At 46.1% G+C, this 23,853-nt stretch overlaps 1 protein-coding gene across 1 annotated transcript in view; it reads left to right on the top strand.

Moving 5' to 3' along the window:
- fndc3ba (fibronectin type III domain containing 3Ba) overlaps positions 1–23,853 on the top strand; it is a 95,467-nt gene that overhangs the window by 29,458 nt on the left and 42,156 nt on the right. Inside the window, exons 4-7 of the mRNA XM_047611102.1 lie at positions 16,427–16,503; positions 18,541–18,769; positions 18,899–19,064; positions 19,217–19,347. Of these exons, the coding sequence (XP_047467058.1) occupies positions 16,427–16,503; positions 18,541–18,769; positions 18,899–19,064; positions 19,217–19,347 (603 nt within the window). The remainder of the gene's footprint in view (positions 1–16,426; positions 16,504–18,540; positions 18,770–18,898; positions 19,065–19,216; positions 19,348–23,853) is intronic.

Consider the following 23,853-nt stretch of genomic DNA (forward strand, 5'->3'; position numbering starts at 1 on the left):
ATATCAAGACGCCGATTTGCAAAAAAAGCGACGTGGCTCTGACTCGTTTGTGCGGCCAAATGCCGACTTTTCGCAGCGCGTGCGCTTTCTCTGTGCTGGAGTTTTACTACAGCGGCAGAGACGGTTAATTGTGTAGGGCAGAGGTAGGGCTCGCATTTGAATGCAGATATTATTAAGGGCCACACACAAACTCCTGCTCTCTCTCTCTCGAGGAGGTCACCGGGTTTAATGAGAGGTGGAGCGTGGCAGTGTGTGTGTGTGTGTGTGTGTGTGTGTGTGTGTTGAAGGCGAACTGAGTCGCTCTTTAGACAGACCCGACGTGATTACTGGGACCTCAGAGCGGCCGTGTTTGCGCACGCTTGTGTACTTGTGTGCGCCTGCCATGTGTGTATGACGGGAGAGCGAGATTACAGAGACCTCAGGGCACGGCCAGGAACCCGATTTTATATAAAGTAACCTCTGTTTAGCCACCGCCGCCGCTGCTGCTGCTGCTGCAGAGGCACCATGGCGAGTGTGCATGCAACCGTGCGTGCACCTACACACACACACACACGTACACTCCTGAAGCAGCCTGGAGACGTCAGCTTAGCGGCCAGAAGGGAGTCTTTCATATTCACCTTCAGCCTTCCTCCGCCCCTGCTCACTCTCTGCCTCCCTCTCATCGTTTCTTCCTCCCTCCCTTTCCCGTGTTTTCCTCTCATTCATCTGCCTGCGCCTTCATGCAAACCTGGAGCAGAAAAGAGGCTATTGTATTAACTGGATTGATGTTAAGTGCCGCTCATTAGCCACACCGCTGCTAACGGCTACCGGCCTGAACTGCGTTCTTTCATTTGGACTGAAAGTTTATATGGACCTGCATTAAGCTCAACAAATTCCACAACCTCAGAGCCACGGGCGCAGGATCACGTTCCAAAAAGCGAATGCTTGCCGCTGAATGCGCTTGAAGGAAACCTATCTTTGTTATCTCGATGATAAGCTTTGATCTGCTCTTATCTGCCGCTTTCTTCCTCCCTGTTTGCGTCTTTTTGTTTCCTCCAGCTGTGAATCCTGATCTCAAATCGTCCGCTAATTAGCATGTTCTCTTTGTGTGTCTGTGTGTGAATGTCTGCATGTCTCCATCCCCTGCTCAAACAGGCTGACCTCTCTGTGCTCCGGGGGTCAGCTTCACCCCCCGACCCCCTCCTCGCACTCTCCCCGGTCTCTCACCGTCCCAACCTTCCTCCTCATCCCCCTCCCCCTCTTTCAGCCCTCCCCCCACGAATACCTCCCCCCCACCCCCACTAAGACCATTCCCCTGAGCTTTCCCACACTCACATCAAAGGACAAGACTCTGGAGGGTGTGTTAGAGCACCCTGCTCTGGAATGCGAGTGTGTTAATATGAGTTTGTGCGCATGTGTGTGTCTATGTGTGTTTTACAAGGCTGTGTGGGTTTACTGTGTTGTTTGGTCTTTGTTGGACTTTTATGAGGGATGATGAGGCCAGTGGGTGCAGAGCAGGACGCTGTGCCCTGCTAGGGAGGATGTGACATCATGGGGCTAAACCTCTTCTGCAATTACTTTGTGGCTCAAGTTAATATTGGTGGTCGCCAGTTTATCAGTGTCTCAGTACATTAAATGAGGGTGAACCTGTTCAGAAAATAAACATTTTGACAATGAAAACCTGGAAGAGAAATGCAGAGGTGGGTAATAACAAGTCACATTAACTGTGCTTCTAAGGTAGTTTTGTGGCACCGTACTTTTTGCTTTCACTCGAGTAGATTTGTGAAGAAGAAATGCTACTTTTACTCTGCTCAGGTTACACTCAAGCCATTACCTTTTTTTTTATCATTTATTCTACTCTTTATGTTGGGAAAAAGTCAGATTTACAAATTTTTGCCTAATTCGTCTCTGATTACACCATCTCTAAAAAAAAATGAATCGCCTTCAGTTACTCTGTACTTGAGTAGTTTTTTTTTCCCCCACCAATACCTTTTTATTCATTTTTTACTCCTGTGTTAGCGCAGACCCTGTGCAGACCTCGCAAGTGGAATGTGAGGTAGGAAGTACAAACAAAAATGAACTGGCAGAAAAGACGGCGCGCGTCTAATGTTTGGGAGGTGTTGTTAGAGAGCAAGCCAGACTAACAAACACACAAGCATAAATGTCTCACGTGCGTACGGTCCTTGTGTAGCCCTGCGCAGTAGTAGAAATTACGCATTACTTGAGTATTTCTATTGAACGGCTACTTTTTATGTTTGGAGTTTCAAACCACGCAGGGCATTTTTTCTCGTGTGGTGTCCGGCAGCTATTCTTCGATTGGCCAGAACTTGGAAGTGGCCAATGCGGAAAAGCATAAATGCTAGCGGCCGCACTGTGAGCTCCCAGATGCTAATATTCGCAGTGTGACCACTGATCTCTCCTGGGTAGAGATTTTCACACTGCGTGTGGGTGCACGCTGAATGAACAGTGTGATCAGACAGACACGGTGGTGAAAATGACTGGTCGACATCCATAAATAATAAGAAAAGTGCCACCCTCCTGCGTCCCCCACGATGTTTAATGGGTGATACGTAGGCACTTAAGTTTCGTAAAAGCCAGGACAAACCTTTTTCTTGTTCTCGCAGCTCTAGGAGCAAGAACAAGTTTCTGGCTTCTTGCAGAATATGTAACAAACTTTGCTTAAGTACAATTTTAGGCTCCTCTACCCACCTCTGGTTAGGTGTACTGTAGATGCATCATATCAAGAGGCCACCATTGGCCTTAGTAGGGGTCACTAGACTGACCCCTTATCAGCAGATTTGCCGTGTTGAGTCAGTGGCACAAGGTCTAAACCAGCTAAAACCTCTGCTTTGTGTGGACCTAACATCTGTTTTCGCTTTGTGTTCCAGTTTCCTGGTGCACTAGAAAATTGTTTCTTAAGAACACACTTCTGCAACTGCTCTTGACCTCTGATGTGGAGGTTGTCATGATTATATTATAGCAGAGGCCATCAACTTTTTTCAGGCCAAGGACCCTCAAGCTAATGGAAGTAGGGACCCCTTACCTATTATATGTGTTCTATATTAAGCCATTTATAATTATACATTATTATTATCATCATTTTGCATTCTATATTAGGCTATCCCTTATCCCTTTACTAAAATATATTGGATTCATGTTAATGTGTGTTTAAAGAAATTTAAATTTGTGGGGGAAAATTAAAAAAAATACATCAAAAATGTCAAACCAAACATTTTGCGACCCCCCTGCAGTACCTCCGCCGAACCCCTAGGGTTTTCCTGACAAACAGTGGTTATCTTGGACACTGGCTGTGTGACCTCGGTGGTGTAATGTCTGCCCCAGCTGTGTGCACATGTTTCTTAGCCTGTGTGTCATCTGGACAATTGTTGAATCACGCCGAGGTCTGTTTTTTTTTTTTTTTTTTTGTTTTGCCGGCAGATGTGAGCACTTTGTTCATCGTCACCCTTTCTTTCTCTTGTCTGAATGCTCCTCTCTGTCCCTGGTGGGGTTGCATCTTTATTCCTTATATATCATCCTTCATTCGTCCCGTGTCGTCGTGCCCCTCTGGGAAAAAAAAAAATCAATCAAACCTGCTGTCATTAAAGAGGTTCCACTTACATTATTGCTGCTCGGGGTGGCTTAGATGGAGGATTCACAGAGTGTTTTTGGCAGATGCCTTTTATCAGGCAGGTACTCGCCCTGCATAAGTAACTGGATGCTGCAGTGAAGCCACATCATCACAACCCTTTTAATTATGTCACGTTGCTTTTCATCAGGTAAATTAAGTGGGGCATGTGTGGGGAGAAGCTTTCTGAATAAAGGCTGGTCTTTGTTTGTTCACTACGAGCCACAAGCTTTTTGCTGTTGTCATGGAGATGAGGTTATGTGAATCTGCCTGAAACAGGAGCCATAATGTATACTTAGAAGAGAAAAAAAAAAGTTTTTAGACAGTTTCTATACTTCATGAGGCATCTTACACTGACCAGGCATAACATTATGACCACTGACCACAATGACCACAATTCAGTGTTCTCCTGGGAAACTTTTGGACCGTATGCACATACAGTATAGTATTTCACCAGTACCTTGCATCAGTTCAGACGATTTGTGTTTCCTTTTCTTAAAGCTGGAGATACTAAGAAGCGATAGAAACCAAGTGATGAATTAAAATGTGATGCACTATGTTTCCCACAGCCTCTGTCTTCTTCTTCTTCTTTTCCCTTTCTTCGTCTCCCTCCGTCTGTCTCAGTCTGGCGCTGGTCTCGGTTGGATGAACCATGCAGATTTCGCTCTGGCTGGCATCGCCGCGTCGCTACAGAAGCTCTGCTGCGGCGGTTTTTCTTTGACCAGCTTTCTGCCGGAGTGTGCACTTCTACGCTCGGGATCGCTTTGATGTAAATGGAAATAGCTGGTTGAGCGAAATATGGTGGAAAGTCTCGCGGCCTGTGTTTACACCGAGCCAGATGGCTCTAAACAAGCTGGGGTAGAGGACACAAATACATTTTTCTCAGAAAGGCTTAATTTAGAGTAGGGCTTCGGGACGGTGCCGTTGCCGCTTGTAACCTGAGGCGGTTGTTTTAAGAACTTTTTTCGAACCCGTCTTTAAGTCCGACCAATTAAAACCGCTCTGCAGCTCAAAGGAGGTTGGCTAATGTCTGCATTGCAGTCGACAATTCAGCTGAAAGCTTTTACAGTTTGTGTGCTTTGATGCCTATTTTTTTCCTGTAAAATCAAAAGAGTAAGTTAATCCCAAATATGTTAAAAATAACGCGTGCGTACATGTCCCACACGTCCCTCTGTCAAATAAAAGGGCATGATGTCATTATTATTCCACTTGCGTTCACCCTCAGACATAATAAACCTCATAACCGAGCTTATGTATATTATAAGTGCTTAAAATGGCTATTGTTTGTGTCTGCGTGTGACTTTTCCAGACATTCGTATCGTCCATTGATGATATCATTTCCAGTTTATCTGCCTTGACGAAAATGATGCATGTCTAAAATGAAAACTTCCTGAGGAAAAATAGCCGAGCACCATAGCCGCCTGTCCCACTAGGAAACGCACTGTGCCAGCGAGTTTCAGACAGTGACGTCTCAGCCCCGCGTGGAAGAGTGTTCTCTTACCTGCTCTGTTTATAGTTGTTGAAAGTCCCGGACTGCTCGATCCGTATTTATGGAATATGATTTGTATTGTGATGGAAAAACGGATAAAGGGGAAGGGTGGAGGGACAGACTGTAGAGAGGAATCACATAATACAGAATAGTGCGTTCGTGTGTAGTCAGACCTCTGTGTATTTTATTTTATTTTATGTTTTTTTTTGTATTTGCCTTTCGGCCACGTGTAAAACTGATTCTGGAGGTGTGTGTATGTCTCAGTTTTTATGTTATGTCCCACTGGATTTGGGAAACTGGTCGCCATGGGAACGGGCCCTCTCTCCAGGTGGTGTGTAATGGAATGTGATCCCTCTGGGCACAGTTTTTGCGTGTGCGTGCCCTACCTGCCTCTTTCTTTTCCAAGTTTTTGTCCACTTAAAATAGTTTGCTAGAAAACAAAAAGACAGAGTGAAATGGTTTAGTTAGTTTGGTGCAAGATGGTTAAATAGTTTGATTTGTGTGTGTGTGTGTGTGTGTGTGTGTGTGTGTGTGTGTGTGTGTGTGTGTGTGTGTGTGTGTGTGTGTGTGTGTGTGTGTGTGTGTGTGTGTGTGTGTGTGAGTGTGTGTGTGTGTGTGTGAGAGAGAGTAAGGCAGCGAGAGGGACCTGATTGTTGTTGTATGCCCTGCCCAGCACTCACTTCTAAACCCAATGCCCTCACACAGTAGGGCACGAGGAGGCAGAAGCAGGAAGGGAGGGAGGGAGGAAGAAATGGAGTTGAAATGATAGAATGAAGGAAGGTAAATAAAGGGAGACAGGCGGAGAGAAAAAAAAATGAAGCACAGAGAGCCAGAGAGAGTGAGGGAATCAGACGCTGCATGTCTGGTCGTGTCTGCTGCCATGCATTCCGGGTGAGGCCACTTCCTCTGTGCGATGACCCCGGCCACCCCTGCGCTGCTTGCCGAGTTGGTCCAGCCTGCCACGGCTCAGCCGCCGCCTGGACCGGTCCACTTGGGGCGACCTGGGGGTCGGAGTGGCACCGGGAGGGGAGCCTGTCGTATGCGGTGCGACTGTGTGAAAGTAGATGCTTGTGTTGTCGAGGCAGCTGCGTAGAGGAGAGTCCTTGCAGAATTTTCCAGAGACACAGAGAGAGAGAGAGCTTTTCCAGGGATGAAATTCTTGGCTCTCCTGAAGCTCAGGGTACAGCTGGAGCACTTCTCCCTTTCTCCACCTCTCTCTCCCTCCCTCCCTTCTCGTTCCAGCCTCCTTCACTTCCTCTCCCTTCCTCTTCCCTGTCTCTCCTCATATCTGTTGTATTGCTATTAAGGCTGGACAGGCGTGTTGAAGGTGGATGTGCCGAACCATTTGTTTGAGTTTTTTTTTTTTAGGGTGACCAGATGCCCCCAGATTCTGGGGACAACCCCGTTTAAGATGACCTGTCCCCCGGCTAAAGCTGTCCCTGAAAGTGTCCCCAGTTTTATGAATGAGAAAAAAATGGTTGCGCGCACACTACACTTATTACGGTAGCCATATATGCTGCTATTGACATCACAGACACAGCAGTTTAAATATGAATATATATGTCAAAATAAACAAAACAGTAATTGTCCCCATTTCTTCACTTCATCTTCATAATCCTTTTCTTTTTTTTCCCCACATCATAACATAAAATGCAAACCTGTCCTACTATTACGGGATTATTCTACAATACTTACTCATCATCACTCATCAGTAAAATAGTCCATCCTTAGTCAATCTACTGCATTATTCATTCGTTAACATTAAAGGTCATACCACCCAGCCCCAGTTGCTATATTTAACTACTTTTAAACTAAAAAGTAAGCTTTGGTGTTTCGCATGCTGTTTGCGAAATTGAATTTCACCATGGCACTGGAAGAAGGGCTTTCTAAAAATGAGTTCCTCGCGCCGCCTTTTGACAAAGATTTGACGAAGCTTTATTGAACACGTAACGCTGCCAGGCTGTGATGGGACGCATCAAAGGGGAGGGGTGAGCTTTAGCAAAAGAAAATGAGCCTCCCTGCACAGCTGCACAAGTTCCACATGTGATTGTTTACATCGTGCATGTTTAGGTTTCACGGGGAAGCCCCTCTTTTTTTTCTTTTTTTCTCTTTTCTTACAATCTTTCGCTCTGATCTGATTGGATGGGCGGAAGTGTGTGTCGGTCATTGCAATGGGTGGTTTCCCTCCCGGGAGGTCCGGGATTGATGGGAGGCAGTGGTAGAGACGCAGGTTAAATGAGGCCTCTATAGAGAAGATGGTGTGACCTAGAAACTGATTTCTCTCCCTGCTGCCTGTATACACAATATCCACCATATCTTCACTTCCTTGCTGGCCTGATAACCAGCCCTGGGACATGCACACACACAAACACACACACACACACACACACACACACACACACACACACACACACACACACACACTCACCCGTGCACAGACGCACTTATAAATGCATGCACTGAAACAGTGGAATTCAGAGTTGGAGTGTGGGGGAAAGTCCCAACTAATGTAGGACTTCCAGTCTTGCCTTCTTTCTTTCCACTGACATTCATACACCTCTTCTCTTCTCTTCTCTTCTCTTCTCTTCTCTTCTCTTCTCTTCTCTTCTCTTCTCTTCTCTTCTCTTCTCTTCTCTTCTCTTCTCTTCTCTTCTCTTCTCTTCTCTTCTCTTCTCTTCTCTTCTCTCTCACGCACACACACACACACACACACTTTCTCTGCTGTTTGTGGTGGACACAAACTTGCCGTTCAGACTGTGACTCATACACCAGGAATGCCCCACATTAACATGTGCAGAGATAGAAAGGGGAAAGTGAGGGGAGGATGGGAGAGGGAGAGGAGCGCAGCTAGGTACAAACACGGCGGGCTGTGTACCAAAAGAAAAAAAATGAGTAAAATGACTGAAAAACATTGCAGGGTTTTTTTATTGTTATTTACTTTCTTGTGGGTGCCCATCTTGGTTTAAGTGAGGGAGAAGAGGAGGAGGAGGAGGGAGCAAGGGAGCAAGGGAAGGAGAGCAGGAAATGATTATATGACTCCGAGTCTGTTTACACACCAACAGCTGTTGCACTCCTTCTCTCTCTCTCTTTCTCTCTCTCTCTCTCTCTCTCTCCTTCTAGACATGTAGAGTTGATTAGGGAATGGATATAATGAGTCATCAGTGTCTGGATTGTGTATATCTGTGTGTGCATGCTTGCACATATAGATTTTGTGCACGCATGCAATAACTAACGTGCACGTGGACAAGCATCCAGCACACGTTGCGTGGTTACCAATCCCAAAACAATCCTATCTGCTGGCTGGAGAATAGCCTCATGTGATAATACCGGAGGCTTCCATGCGTGTGTGTGTGCGCGCGTTCAAAAAAGTTGTTACGTCTGGATGTGCAACTGCGTAACTTTGTTGTGCATTGTTTGTGCCAGGGTGACCGTGATATGTGTCAAGGTAAACTGCCCGAATGTCGGCGTGTTTTACGAGCGAGCGTGCCTCTTTATTTTTTTGTGTGTCAGCGTGACACCCAAAGAGTGCATTCGCATGTGCCCAGGTGTGAATCTGGCTCGGTGTCCGCGGTTTGGAAACCCGCTGGCGATGTGCGTTTTTGGCCCTTGTTGCGTGCATGCTCGCTTTGAGTGACTGCGAGTGTGTGCGCAGCTGTCAGGGTTTGTGTTTGTGCATGTTTAAGATCTGGAGAACAAAGCGCGGCTGGCCCCGGTGTCCCTCCAGACGTTACGTTGCTCTCCTCTGGAGCGGGCCCAGCGGCAGAAGTAGGTCGGCCGACAGCACCCCTCCTCTGGGTGGGGCGAGGGGGGATGGGTGGGGTAGGGTGGAGGCTGGAGAGAGAGAGATCTGGACTGGGTGGAGGTATGAGCTGGTACCCCGGGCTGCGGGCTCAACACTAAACTCTCATGGCTTGTGGCCCGTTTACACAATGATTGAGACAAGATAAGATGTTAACATCATAATGTAGGATGCATTGCCCTTTGGAATAAAAACAAGATATCAAAGTGGAGTGGATTTAGCCAGTGATAATAAGTGATAATTTATCCAATCATACGAAAACCTGGAACATGGACATAGTTTATTTTACTAACAATAATCTCAATTAGTTTTATTATACAATGGGTGTATCAAAGCTGGGAATAAAGTTCTCTATTGTGAATTAAAATTTCACAAATGAAAAAAAAAAACTTGTTATTTTATAGCTTGCGTATGTTTTTCCATGCTCTCGGGCTATTGAGCGTTAAACACTTAAAATTCTGCCTCTTGTCTTGTCTTGGCCTGTTAAAACTAAAAGTACAAAAAAAAACAAAAATACATACCTGGGCCGATTGGAGAAAAGAAAGTTGCGAGGATGCTGGAAGAACTTTGCTATGTGTATTCCGAATGAATGCTTTTTATTTCTTGAATCACATGTGAAATACATCTTAAAGAAAATCAAAGAATTTAACATGGGCTTTGGTGGTAATGTGACCCGCAGAGACAAATTTGAATAAGTAGAGGGTTATAACTGTAACTTAATCCCGAATGCCAAACGAGGACATGGATGATGGCCCCTCCCAGTACCTCTGGGCAAACCACCAGATAACTGAAGACCTCAGTGCAGTTGTCTGGCAGTTGTGTTTGGCAGGGGTGATTTTGCACAAGTGGGAGTGGAAACATTTCTGCACTGTTGTTGCAAAAGGAGTATGATTTTTTTTTATTATTATTTTTTTGCTGAATTTTAAACATGAGCCCTTGAGCTGGCAAAACACAGTCCTGGATTTACAGTCCTCACGGCGATAGTTTCTTCTTCTACTCCTAATAATCTGCTGATGTCAGATGCTGATGAAGTCACCGTCGATCACTTCACCCGCTTGCAAACCCGACAATATGTTATCCTACAGCGTAAAGTGTCTCACTGGTCTTGTGGAATGTGCCAACGCATACCTGCGCGCACACACAACACACACACACTATGCACATACAGTAGGACCCAGTGTTCAAGCACGGCAACGCTCCAGCTTATGATTTACATTCCACAGCAAATCGGGAGCCGGGCTCAAATTACACCCTGTCGCATCGAGCGCACACTCAGGATGAGGAGCGTGAAATGCGCGTTTCCACGTGCGCACGTATAATAAATGTTTCGTGACGTGCGCGTCCGGGAATGCGGCCGTCACGGCACTGGAAGGGTTTTTGCGCGCTCTGCGTCACTCTGCGCGGTGTCGTGAGGGCAGAGGACTGAGGACCGAAGGCAGGGTGGCGCTCAGGAAGCCCTGACTTCCTCCCCGATCACTGAGCCTCACCCTGCCCACAGCACAAAAAAAAGATGTCCGGCGGACTTGACTCACCAGAACTCTGACTCTTGTTAGTGTGCATCTTTGTGTATTCTTGCAGCACTAGCCAACCTGGGCTGTGTATATACAGCACTGGGATATTTTAAAGTCGTCTCCCACGTTTCCTACTTCCTCTCTTCCTCACTCTGACACTTTTTTTTTTATTGTCTCCCTTTTTTTCCTTTTTCCCATTGTTATTCTGTTTTTGTTCCCTTTTCTCTCTCGGAGCCTCTGGTAGCTGTATCAGCTGACTGAAGGGGGATTTTTTTATTTTTATTTTGTCTTTTGTTTTTTTACTTCAAATAAATATGTTTTTATATATAGCATTCAGATATGAGAATGGGTCGTGCTCTCTGCAGCGAGTGTGTGCGCGGTTCTGTGTGTTTGTGTGTGTGTGTGTGTGTGTGTGTGCGGGTTGGCCAGCCAGCGGAGGAAACTGTCGTGGGAGTGTCTTGCTCTTGGAGCTCCGAGGACAGATAACATTACCCCGCTGATGCTTACATAACTTCCAGGCAACGCCACGTCACAACTGACCCAGACACACACACACACACACACACACATGCAGATTCACACACACACACACAAACATACACGCATGCAGGAGTACAAACACCCATCCAGATAGGAGCGCTGCCTTCGTGGGGCTCCGTTAGGGTAAATGGAGACCGTTTTAAAAGGACAAAAAAAATAAAGTGTGTCTCTTTAGTAACGCTGTGTTTGTTTTTTTGTGTGTTTTTGGGAAATCCATTTGCGTCTAGATGTTTTGTATGTAGGTCAGCTCCCAAACAGGGCTCCTTTGGTCTGATACCAACACCACACACATACATACACACACACATACACATACACACGTGCTTTCCCAAGAGGGTCTGTGTTTCCTTTCAATGTGGCGACCACATGTGCGGGGATGACGGGAATAAAGGGAAAGTGCTTCGCTCCTTTCTTGAAGCTGAACGTGGCTTCGGGTCTCAGATGGAGAGGGCACCGAGGCGCACAGCTGGCCCCCTCTCGCCGTCAACACCGACGCCTGATCAATGCGTGGTGTTGCGTGTTTATGCAGTGTGTGCTTCCAGGTTCATGCATTAAGTGGCTGTGTGTAAGGCCGCTTTTTCTGAGTTTGTGTGTGTGTGTTGTGCTTTGGGAGGCCCGGTCGCAGCTGTCTTTGACAGCTGTATCATGGGAAACATCTGATGAAATGTTGCATCATCTCCTCCGTCTCTGTGTATTTGTCTTAATGTATGTGTGGGCAGCTGGACAGAAACACAAGCTTGTGTGTGAACGGCGGAGAAAGAGATTTTCTGCTCGTCTGAGATTGCGTGTCGCCGTGTGCGGTAAAGTGTGAGACAGGATGTTTACCGTGGACGTGTGTGTATATCTCTTGCGTAAATCTTTAGCGACAGAAGTTAAACGTTCTGAGGTGATACTTAAATATTGTGTATGTGTTATGTTAACGTGAACACATATGTGTCTCCTTGAATGTATTTTTTTTAAGCCTTTGCAATTTAATATTTTAACTGAACCCGTTTCCTCCTTACAATAAATAACCCCTGTGTATCACTTCAAAGCTATGCCTATTATGATTACACACAATAAAAAATGTTGTTTCCCATCATTCCTACTGTCCTCTTGGTTCCTTTAGACAATGGCTCTCAGACAAACACGTGTCACTGACCCCTAAATGAACCTCACATCCGACCACAACTTCCACATCTCCGTCCGTCCGTCGCCGCAGGGCTGTTCAGTTGCAGTTGCGGTTGCACTTACCTATGTGCATGTGGCAGAAGCGCCTCCCCTAAATGCCGGTCCTCGGCTTTGTAACAACCAAAACCAGGAAACGGGCTAATTGTGTTGCTGCACTGACTCTAGGACAGCTCTAGTTGCAGTTCACAGCAGTTTTGGACCGTGTGATCGGAGGAGCAGGTGCAGACCGGCTTCTGACAGTGTCTTCCGTGTGAATTAGGAGTTGGTGAGGTCACGGAGCTCTGGATTGAGCTGTAAATGAAATTAGCAACATGAAACGTAATGTAAGTGTAACTGGTGGGAAGAAAAATGGACACACACAAGTCTAGTATGATGGACTTCGGCTACCTTTGGTGTTGCTTTTGGGAGGGTGAACGACACATAATTCAGTATGCCACATGGGGAAAAAAACCCTGAAGGTTTTACTGGTGCTATATGCAGCAGATCAATCAGTGTAACAGTTCTTTATTTACTCCTTTAGCCTTTAGGCTTCTCCATCAATTTGACGCGGTAGCCTGATGTGCACCTCCCCAGAAATGAGTGATGTGACCGTCAACAATTGATTCTTTTGGATCAATACAGATAGAACACGCCGAGGAGCAGTTAACTGAGGAGGTTCCGAGATACAAACATTCGTATGAAGTCTCGGGAAAAGTTTCATTTGTTGAGAATGACCCACTGGCAAAAAAGACACAGCACTGATTAGTGATTGGGTGGTGTTTTTTTTTGGTGTTTCGTACACTTTGTGCATAGGTTATGGCGTCTCCTCCTGCAGAACCTTAAATGAGCCTTAATGCTGTGTGATTTTGACCCCTCCTGTAATACCTGTAGCAATCAGAAAATAGCATTCTTCCAGATACCTCCTCAGTCTGGTTCTCTGATTACTCGCGTACGTTGATGCCCCTGCTGCGACTCAGGTGCACTGATGTCATTCCACGTGCAGGATATGACCTCATATCTGATCTCTTGACCTGACCTCTCTGGTAGTCGGAAGCGGAAGAAGCAACAGATGGAAGATGAGACGTGTGGTGTTGGCTGTGGGTGGGTGGGTGGTGGGCGGGGGGGTCTGGGATTCCGGCAGGATTAGGCTGGAGGAAGTTGTGTCTCTATTTGCGGCACTTAAAGGGTAAAGCTGGAGGCCAGACTGGAGAGTGACGTTACAACGAGGGTCGAGGACTACACTGGCTCGCTTGTGCGTGTGCACGCACGCGGAGACACAATTACGACCTCTTGAATGCGCGCGTACAAACGCTTGATTATCCCTGAGCTCTTCTAAATGGAAGTCAGTCAAATATTGTATGACTTACAGCCGTGTGTGTGTGTGTGTGTGTGTGTGTGTGTGTGTGTGCAAACGTGTTTGTGAAGGGTAGCAGGACAAAGAGTGTCTTGTGTTTTGGGGAGGGTGTTGGGGGGTAGTGGGGCCTGTTGGGTCCGGTCCTGGGGGCCAGGGATGGGAATGTTCACTGTGTGTGTGCGTGTGTGTGTGTGTGTGTGTGTGTGTGTGTGTGTGTGTGTGTGTGTGTGTGTGTGTGTGTGTGTGTGGTGTGTGTGTGTGTGTGTGTGTGTGTGTGTGTGTGTGTGTGTGTGTGTGTGTGTGTGTGTGTGTGAGCGAAGGAATGCTGCTGTTTGCTGAGTGAAGAGCACAGAGGCAGCGGAGACTGTCCAAACACATGCCTGTTTGCCAAGAGAGTGTGTGTCTGAGAGATGGTGACTGAGAGAGTGTGTGTGGATTTGGGACAGAGTGTGAGCAGTCGGGGAAAGCGCGCTATACGAGCAGCGATGGAAAGAGGTTTAGAGGAGCTCTGTGTGCGTTGTGTGTGTGTCCTCCCCATGCTATGACCTTCTACTCAATGAGGACTTTCATATCCACTCCTAGCCCCCGTGTCAGGGGAGCAGATGGGACTGAAAGGGGCCTGTCTCTCTCTCTCTGTACCTGCGACCCACTCGCCACGCACACATTAAACCCACACTGCAGACTTTGCTCAGGCCGTGTTTGCGTGTGCGTAGGTAGGTGCGCGTCCGTCTGTTTACTGTACTGTTACCTGTTTGTTTGGCCTCCGAAAGGTCAGGGAGGCGGGTGCGATGTGGATGGAGGGATGGAAGGTAGGGGATGTGATTCAGCCGGGGTGATGGAGGGAGGACGGTGAAGCCGGGAAGGGAGGGAAGGACGAAGTGAGTAATATTTGAAGTTAATATAGGGATGTGAGCAATAACTGAAGCAAGGGAAAGGAAGAAGCTCATGCGGGAGGAATTGCTGAAAACAAGGATGGAAAGAAAACTGAGTGAGCGAAGGTGTGGGAAATGTTGTAAATGGAAGCTGTTGACCCATTAAGACGTAAACGTCTGCCTGCGCATAAAACAAAAAAAAAGCTATTTGAATTACTCTGTAACTCTGATGGAGCAGATTTAAAGTGTGGCTGAACACTGGGCAGTTAGGGTAATGGGGACCTTGGGGTAGTGATGTTCGATACCACCGATCTTCTTTCTGATTCGTTACCGAGTAAAATTCAGGCTGGTATCGGCGATACAGATCCGGTACCGATACTTTGTGTAACTACACCCTAATGTGTCTGATAAACCTAAAAAAAAAAGGGAGTGTATTTCAAATCATAGCTTCATAAAGAATACAGGACATTGGACAGGAAGAGAGGGTTGTTTGGAAGAATGTCGGTAAAAAAGATGTCACGAAGGTCCTCCAGTTAAAAGCTCAACTTCCCAGAGTTCGGCCACACTTTGAATTTTGTCAACAGCGCAAACCACTGTAAGTTACGGTAATTCAAGAGGGTTTTAAAGGGTTAAAGGAACTAAAGTATCAGTTAAGGAGTTAGTTCACCTAAATATTTCATTTACAGATCTTATCTTAGGAAAGTGGGAAAACATTACGTTTTGTGATTTGTGTGACCAGTCCGCTGACGGGTAACTGCTGTCAACATGGACAGAAACCGTTAGTGTGTCTTACTACTAGCATGTGTGTTTGTAGGTAGCGAGGACCTCCCCCTCTCTGTGTAGTGTGATTTATTCTGAGGCCAAGTCTGCTTCCAGCCATCCCACCGGGGTCCCAATGACTTAAACAGCCGCAGACCTCCTCCACCTCAGAGAGACGGAGGAAGAGGGAGAGATTTGTGGGGCGGGGATATGGACAGTGGAAAAGTCAACATCATTTCCAGTCTGCTAATTCTATTTTGTATTTTCGTTCGTTTCCTCATTCGAGACAGAGATTTCGTTTTTCGGTGAGCGGGTCCGTGTGCCCCGATGTGTCGCACCTATAATTGTCGAGATGCTGCTGTGGATGAATACAGACGTTATCATCCCCTGAGCTGTTCTCCAGGAATAAGGACTATAAAATGACTTGCACTTTTTCTTGTTGTTTTTTAGTTTTTTTATGTGCATTTTGATGTCGAGCGGGAAACCAAATCTTGTATTACAAATGTAAAAGTGCATGCTTGCCCGTGGTTGATGTTCAAAGATGGACATACCTCTTTTGTTTGTTTTTTTTTAAATTTCCCAACTTTACGTGTAGAATATTTTGAAAATTGCAGACAGTGTGATATACATCCTAAGGTATAGAAATATAGAATTAACGTTGATTGTCTCACCTACCCACCTCCCACTACAAGGCCAATCACTCCAAACCCAAAGAGAAAAATTAAACTGAAAAAAATAAATAAATACAATAAATAAAGAAAAAGTAATAAAATAAATAAAACCTAATGAAATAATAAATATTCAATAAATAAATCACAAAAAAAATCAATAAACAATTACACACATCAACCCTCCACCTGGAAAGAAAAGTCTATAGAATGTACATTGTGTATTTACGGTATTATGGAGAATGAGCCCACGATGAAACAAGGTTATAATGCTTCAAATTTCTGGGTGCTCCTTTTTTTAATTTCTTGTAACGAGTTCAGACACAGAAAACATTTAACTGTATGACCGATCAGATGTTCCAGCATCTAGAGAGGTCATCTTCTATGTGTGTCCATCATCATCGTACAGTCCAGTCTGAACGGCATGAAAGCTGAGAAGGAAAAAAATTGAATTAGCACTTGGCGTTGAAGCAGTTGATATAAAGAAATGCACGCTTTTGCTTCAGATTTGCTTGACAGTCACATAAAAACACGACTTGTGTCGCCCCCTAATGCTAAGCTGCCCTTCAGCGTCTGTAGTTGTGTTTGTGTTTACAAAGTAAATGAGAATTTACTTCAGCGTGAGCTGCCCGGTTAGGTAATAATTCTTCTCCCCCTTCTTCTACTTCTTCTTCTTTCCAGGTCCTGCCGAGGTTCCCATGATGTCCCCAAACGGGTCGATCCCACCCATCCACGTACCCCCGGGATACATCTCACAGGTTAGTTTATGTGTGTGTTTTTCCTTCGCGCAGCCTCTGACGCGTTTTCATGTTCGTCACGTGTCTGGTGCCGCGTGGGAGACTTTCAGACACGGTGGGAGTCTTGACGCAGGCACGCTGTCCGCGTACGACTGCTTTTAATTAGCTTGTGGCTTTTGTCTCGGAACGAGAAACAGGAGTACAAATCCACCGCAGTGTCTCACATGAACGTGCTCTGAGGTGAACACATTCAGTCCTATTTCATGTTCAGGTCTCCATGTGAGAATTCCTGAAATAAATTTCGAATAAAATGAAATGGAAATTGGGTCTGCAGCCAAGAAAGTGCTGCAAAACAAGTGTGGGACATTTCTGCGGAGGACTGGCATTCGTCTGTCCAGCTATCGGAGGTCGGCTGAGTAGTCACCGTTAAAGAATGACAAGTATTAACATGATGGAGGTCTGAAAATTTGTGCTCCAACCACACAGAAAGCATTCCCCAGACGTTACACCTATCCTGTCTGGTGCAGTGCAGAAACAGAAGAAACCAAGGCGGCCTCCTCCCCCAACAGAGCTCAGGAATGTGCTGAACTTGGGGTGTTAAGGTCATTTGTTTTTCTGTGTTTTTCCAAACCTCTCGCATGTATGAGCGCCGGCCGCTCTCCCTACTCAATCTCCCCGCAAAGACGGGGGGAAAATAAAAACAAAAAGAAAAAAAGCAGAGAAAAGGAAGTGGAAGAAGGAGTCAACAACAGACTGTCCCTCACGAGCCGGGTGTCACGAATAAATCCGCGGGCCTGCATGCGGTGGGACTGTGTTCCCGCGCCAATGGAAGACGGGTCATTGGCTCGCCGTGGGTGTGTATGTGTTTGCCTTTCGCGTGTGTGCGTGGGTGTGTGTTAGCAGGGTCCGGGCCAAGTGTGAGCGGGAAACACTGTCACTCTTGCATAAACAAGCCCGATGGGGGGAGAGAGGGAGAGAGAGAGACAGGCGCTCGGTGGGTAGGTTTTTTTGGAGGAAGTGATGGATGGTGAAAGAGCGCTGCAATGATGGAAAATAGTACGCCGACACAAGATGGGATTTGCACATGTTTGTGTCGGCTTGTGTGTGTGTGTGTGTGTGTGTGTGTGTGTGTGTGTGTGTGTGTGCGCGTCCCGTGTGGTTTGCTGCTATGCCTGCGTTGCGATCGCATATATTTGCAGGTGCCTGTTTGGAATGCGTGTCCTGTTGCTAATAAGTGTGTGGGTATATAGGCCAGGGTTACATGTACTCATGCAGGGACTTTGCCCTTGTTTTTCTGTAAACATTCTGTTTTTCTCCACTGCTGCAAATAAGGGGATGAGGGGGGCCTCCGCTTCCTCCTCCTCCTCCACCTCCTCCACTCTTGTTCTCCCCCTCTGGATTTTTTTCTCACTCGGATTAGCTCTGCAGCACCCCCCTTCCCCTCCTTTACCCTCTTTCATACCATCTCTTCTTTCTGCCTATTGTGTTCTGACACTGAGTCTGTTGCTGCTCAGTTGATGAGTGGGGAGGGGAGGGGAGGTTGGGAGGGGGGGCTGTTGTGTGTCTGATGTGTGTGTGTGTGTTGTTGTTGTTATTGTTGTTTTTAGGGCCCAGCAGATGACTTCCCCTCTCTGCAGGGAGTGTGTTTGCTCTCTGCTTGGAATGCGGGGCCCGTGAAAGTGTCTGAATAGTTGGAATGCGTGTCTGCGCGCTCGTGAGGCTGCGTCCCAGCCGATGAATGCTCAAGTGAATATGGAATCTATGTTAATTCGAGGCAGCTCTTTTGAATCTTTTTTTTTTTTGTTTTTTTTTTTAACGGGACAAGACATCCCGTTAGCACACTGTCTCAGGCTTCGTTAGATAGCCACCATTCAGCCGATAGAGCACCTGCCTTCGGACGACATTTACCTAGGAGCTCTAAATGACGCACCTCTCGCCAACAATGTATAAAGCAGTCACAGGCCGTGTGCACTTTATATATCTCACATGTTTTGTGGGCTTCAAAGTTCAGTAACATTCATACACCCATGCTTCTCTTTTATTTTTTTGCTCTTGTAGGTGCTGGAGGATACCACAGGGGTCCGCCGGGTGGTGGTTACCCCACAGTCCCCGGAGTGCTACCCTCCCTCCTACTCTCCGGCTCTCTCCCCGACGCACCACCTTCCCCCGTACCTGGCCCACCCTCACTTTATCCCCAACTCTCCCTCTTTCTATCCCCCGGTCAGCCCCGGGGAGCTGCCCCACCAGTACTACCAGCACCACCTCCCCCACATGTACGGCGATCCAGGTACTCACATGCCGCCCCCGACCCAATCCACCTGCTGACTGACCAGCAGAATAACACTGGAACAATATTAAAGTATCATGATTTGAAAGTTTTTTTGTTTGACATGAACGCTGCTCTTCTCTCCTCTAGAAATCATCCCGGTTTACGGGATGTCCAACTACATAGGCAGAGACGACACGTACAACAAACCCAAAAAGATAAAGGAACAGAGGCAACTAGAGCGACAGAATCGGCTTAATTCCCCTCCCTCCAATCTCTATAAGAGCAGTCTGGGGCCGGCGCACAACGGATACAGGTGATCACACCCTCCCAGTTCATTCCAAATATTCATCACTTTTAATTTTTAATCCTCTCCAGTTGCATATGGTCTCAGTTTTATTTTGCGTGGCTTGCGTGGGTCAAGCGAATCTGTTTAATGGACGATGTCTTCTTCTGTTTGTGATGCAGCAACAAATCACACGCCCCGTCGCTCGGGTCAGTGGGGTCAGGGGGCGGGCTGGGCAGCCCTGGGGGGAAGAAGCCGGAGAGGCGACTCCGCAGCAGCCCGAGAAACAGTGAACCGGAGACACACGCACAAGGTAGGACACAAAGCAGAAAGAGAGGGCGGCGCGCGCTATCGATGAAGGGTTCACAGAGGGCTCTCATGTGTTTTTCTCTCCTGAAAGCATGAATTGATCGATTTTTTTTTTACTTTTGAAGCATCAAAAAAGCAGAGACCCACACCTCAGTCTGTACACACATGCACAAAAGTTTAGTGGAAGCGGGTTAAATCAAAGGGACGTAATGCAATGTGTGTTTTTCAAAGCCTTGGCATAAAATTTAAAATGTCAACCCCCCTCCCAAACCAAAAGCAAGGAGATCATGTGGCCTCGCTGTGAGCTTCATATGTCTCCTCGTCAGAAATGAAGTTGCTCAAGTGCCTTTTAATTTTCCAAATAACAGATATGTCACCTTTCAACCGCACCATCTGATATCCCTTTGTTGGTGAATAACTTCCTGCTGACCTCTCTCTGTCCGTCTCTGGGTGACGCTCTCTTTGTCCTCCTCGGCCTCGGCGTCCCCCTCATACAAAACGCACCTTTCGTTCTTTTTGTCGCACAGAAAGTCACCAAAAAAATGAATGATAAGAATAAAAAAATAAAAAACGAAATAGGTGAATGCAGCCTCCCTGAGGTGAAGGGATCAGGGGGTGGGATTGAGGTGGGAAGGTGGAGAACGGGGTAAGAGGGGTTGTCCGGGTAACCGCATAGCTGAACCCGTCCCTGAGCGCTATCGTTTTACCCTCGCTACAATACCGGCCTTGTTGGTGAAGGCTGAGCCGGGGGTGGGTGGGTGGGTGGATGGGAGGCGGGGGTGGGCCGGTTGAGAGAGGGGTGAGAGAGATGGGGGTAAGGGAGGGGAGAGGCGCATACCTGTAGAGTCCTGCTTGAGATGAAGGGAACCTTTGAGCTGGGAGATTTAGACACCGCGGCTCAGTCTTATCACTCATACGCGTATGAGGAACGGTCACATGTGCAAAGACATTAAGAAGGCGCACACACGCACGCGCACGCACACACACACACACACACACACACACACACACACACACACACACACACACACACACACACACACACACTCTGTGTGTGCTGTGGTACTGCTCCTCTTTATCCACATGTCTTTTCACACATCAGATGTACGTTTGAGTTATTAGAAAGAGCAGAAAATCTCATTCGCGTGCAGAACACGCAGACATCTGTGGAGGTGGTAACAGAAAAAGACCTCCAGTAAGACACAGTCAATTTATGGACTTAACAAACTCTCCCCGCAGGATAATTGGTTCATTCCTTCATATCATGGATGTCACATCACAGAAACAGTCCATTTAGATTAGTTGTGGGTATATGTGTCTGAATTCACAATATAAATGCACAGACAGCAACTTATTACATGCATGTCACATAGAGTGGGACATTTTCTTCATTAATAACAGAATTGTATCGTATTTATGGTTCCTGCATAGTTTGGATATATGCATATGAGTAAATTAAAGATAAAAGATTTTTATGCCCACCAATAATTTTGCTAACCGAGTTTGGCTTGTGCCACTCGCAGCACTGTAAAATGACTCTGGATAATCCACTGCATTTTTTTTTTCCCCACAGGCAGAAAGTGGCTCTTTTTGCTGAAACTTTTATCATTAAATGAGATTTTTAACTTATCAAATTATTACATAATCAACAGCAGACTCATAGAAAATTAGGTAACCGATACCAAATCCTCAGTTTCAGGCTTCCGGAATATAAATATGGCATGATTTCTGATTCTTTTCGAAGCAGTAAAGTATTAAAAACTTTTTTTTCTGAATTTATTTTATTTTTCTGAGCAAAAAATACCTTTTGTGGGAGTAAGCCATTTTTTATTTTTTTTATTTTTTTGTTATAAGTTATGCACACTCACATGCACTAAAACCTGCACACATATACTCAAACAGCACACATGCTATTCTGGACCTGTGGTAATGCAAACTGCACACATACAGTACATCTGACTGTGCACGGCGCTCAGTGCTCAAACGACAACAACACATTTGACGGACAGGAGCATGTCAGCATGTCTCTTCTGGTCTACCAGGGTCTCAGTAAAGGGCTGGAGATCGGGCTGACTCAGCTAGATGTACCACACATGCACACATGCCAACACACACACACACACAAACACACATGCACAAACACCCCGTGACTGGGCTTCCTGTAAAACAATCAGAGCATGAGGGTCGAGAGGATGGGGTGGGGGGTGGGGGGTAAACACAGAGAGAGAATGAGAGAAAGAGGGAGGGGGAGCAAGAGATGGAAGGTTTGCAAAGAGAAAAAAAAAAACTCTACATCACAGAGGAGAGAGCAATGGAAAGACAGAGAGTTGAAGAGCAGAGTACAAACATTCCGACAAAGTTGCTGCTTGGCCCGGCGCATCCAAGTACAGTCCAACCCAGAATACCACACACACAGACACACATTACGCACATGCACAGCCGCCTACGCTTTGCCCTTGATGCCCCTGCTTGTGTGTGTGTGTGTGTGTGTGTGTGTGTGTGTGTGTGTGTGTGTGTGTGTGTGTGTGTGTGTGTGTGTGTGTGTGTGTGTGAGATGTGTGTGTGAGAGTGTGCGGCTGTTGCCCCGGTGCCAGTAAGGCAGCAGGCTGACTTGGCGAGCGCAGTGTCCATTCCCGAGTAAAGCCAGCTCTACAGGCCCGTTTCTTCTGAACTGTGCTGCCTGCTGAGCAGAAACAGATGTGGGCTCCGTCCCCTCTGTTCCTCCATCTTGGCTCTGCATCATCACCACCGCAGATCCAGTCTCTCACTTAGAAAAACTGGGATTTCAGCAGAAACAGATGGACCCGCTCCCTGAGCTCTTCCATCTCTGGTTCTACGTCACTGCCAATTTCGGTGGATTCGGGAGAAACCAGATGAACGCAGCGACTGCCGTGTCCACCATGTTGGCTCTGCGAATAGGTAGAGCCAGAGATACTGTATGGTGTACAACATCTATTGCGTAGAGGGTATTTTTAACTTAGATCATTTTTTTTCTGATATGCATTCCCAAGTGTTACTGCGATTTCGCAAATTTCATTTTCACTTGCGCAGCAAAAGTAAGAGAAAAATGATTTAATTAATCTTCAATGTTGACAGAGTAAATCGAAACCAAAGAAATTACTAAAGATTTGTCTTCATTGCTAAACGAAATGACAATGTTCCAAGACTGGTTTTGAAATGAGGAAAACTCGACTTGAATTTAATGTTCCGTCAGTTCTTTATTTCAGAATTTAAACAATTCTTCTTCTGGCATTTTCGTCTCAGACAATGTGTTTCTTCTTCCCAGTCCACATCCCGGTGCCTGGCAGAAAATAGGAACTTCATTTCACCTTCAGATATTTCTTGCCACGGCCCGTTCACGGCCTGTCTATCTTTAGCAGAGCTGCAGCCACAAGTTGCAATTACAGGGTAACTGTAAACGCTAAAACATATAGTGCAACAGTAGCACAAGTAGGAGAGGAAGTCAGTGGACTGAGTCAGTAATATCGCTTGGATTGCAGTTTCTACCTAGGTTTGCTGCTTTTTGAACATTAGCCACCGCAAGTCAGTGGTCGCAGTGGATTGAGTTTGGCTGTGGCAGCAAAAATCTTCTTGTATTGAAGAGAACGCGTGTGTTTTAGGGCATGTTCAGACCCTGCATTAAGATCCGATCGCGGCAAATCGATTGTAATTGACCAGCTTTAGGTATGTGGGTTCAGACCTGGCTTTAACATGCCTCTAATGCAGGCGTCTTCGACGTTTTTCAGTCCAAGTACCCCCAAACTGACCCCCTACCTGCTATATGTGTTCTATATTAAACTCTGCCTCGTGCTGTTTATGAATATACTTCATGATCATTTTACATTCAATATTAAGCTATTCAAATAATACACAGGTTCAAATAGTCTTATATTCTTGCACTAGGGGCGGGTCCTACTGTGCACAGGAGGTTTAGATCGACAAGTCTTGTGTGGCGCTCCACGTGAAAGGGTGCACTGTTGAGACCGCTCCTCTATCGCTGAAAGTGTTGAGTGAAAGATTATGTTTTCTGCCTCCCTTCAGTAAAATCCATTGGATTCATGTTAATGTGTATTTGAAGACATTTAAAATTGTGAAAATTAAAAAAAAAAAAAAAGTATATCAAATATGTCTAACCAACCAAAGATTTTACAACCCCACAGATCCGACGTTAATGCAAGGCCCTTAATATTATGAGCTGAACATTACTGATTGGACTGATCTTTTTTGAGTTTTTACCCTCATGGGCAGTTATTGGCATCCTTGTTAAAACTTACTCATAATGAACGCAACATAAAATAACAAGGCAGCTTCTATTAAAGAGTTACAGGCCTGTGGGTTTAATACGGATGAATAATTAATCTGTTCTATAGCTTCGAGCCGTAAATGCGGAAAACATTTGTTGCTTGGAAAGTCTCGCTCTATGATGAGTCAGTATTAGTAATTAATTTTCTAACAGTCTGTGACCGATTAAGTTTAACTGCACCAATGAAGTGCAAGTTTGAGAACAGTG

This window comes from Mugil cephalus, chromosome 17 (genome assembly GCF_022458985.1).
Source record: "Mugil cephalus isolate CIBA_MC_2020 chromosome 17, CIBA_Mcephalus_1.1, whole genome shotgun sequence".
In the NCBI taxonomy this organism is placed as follows: domain Eukaryota; kingdom Metazoa; phylum Chordata; class Actinopteri; order Mugiliformes; family Mugilidae; genus Mugil; species Mugil cephalus.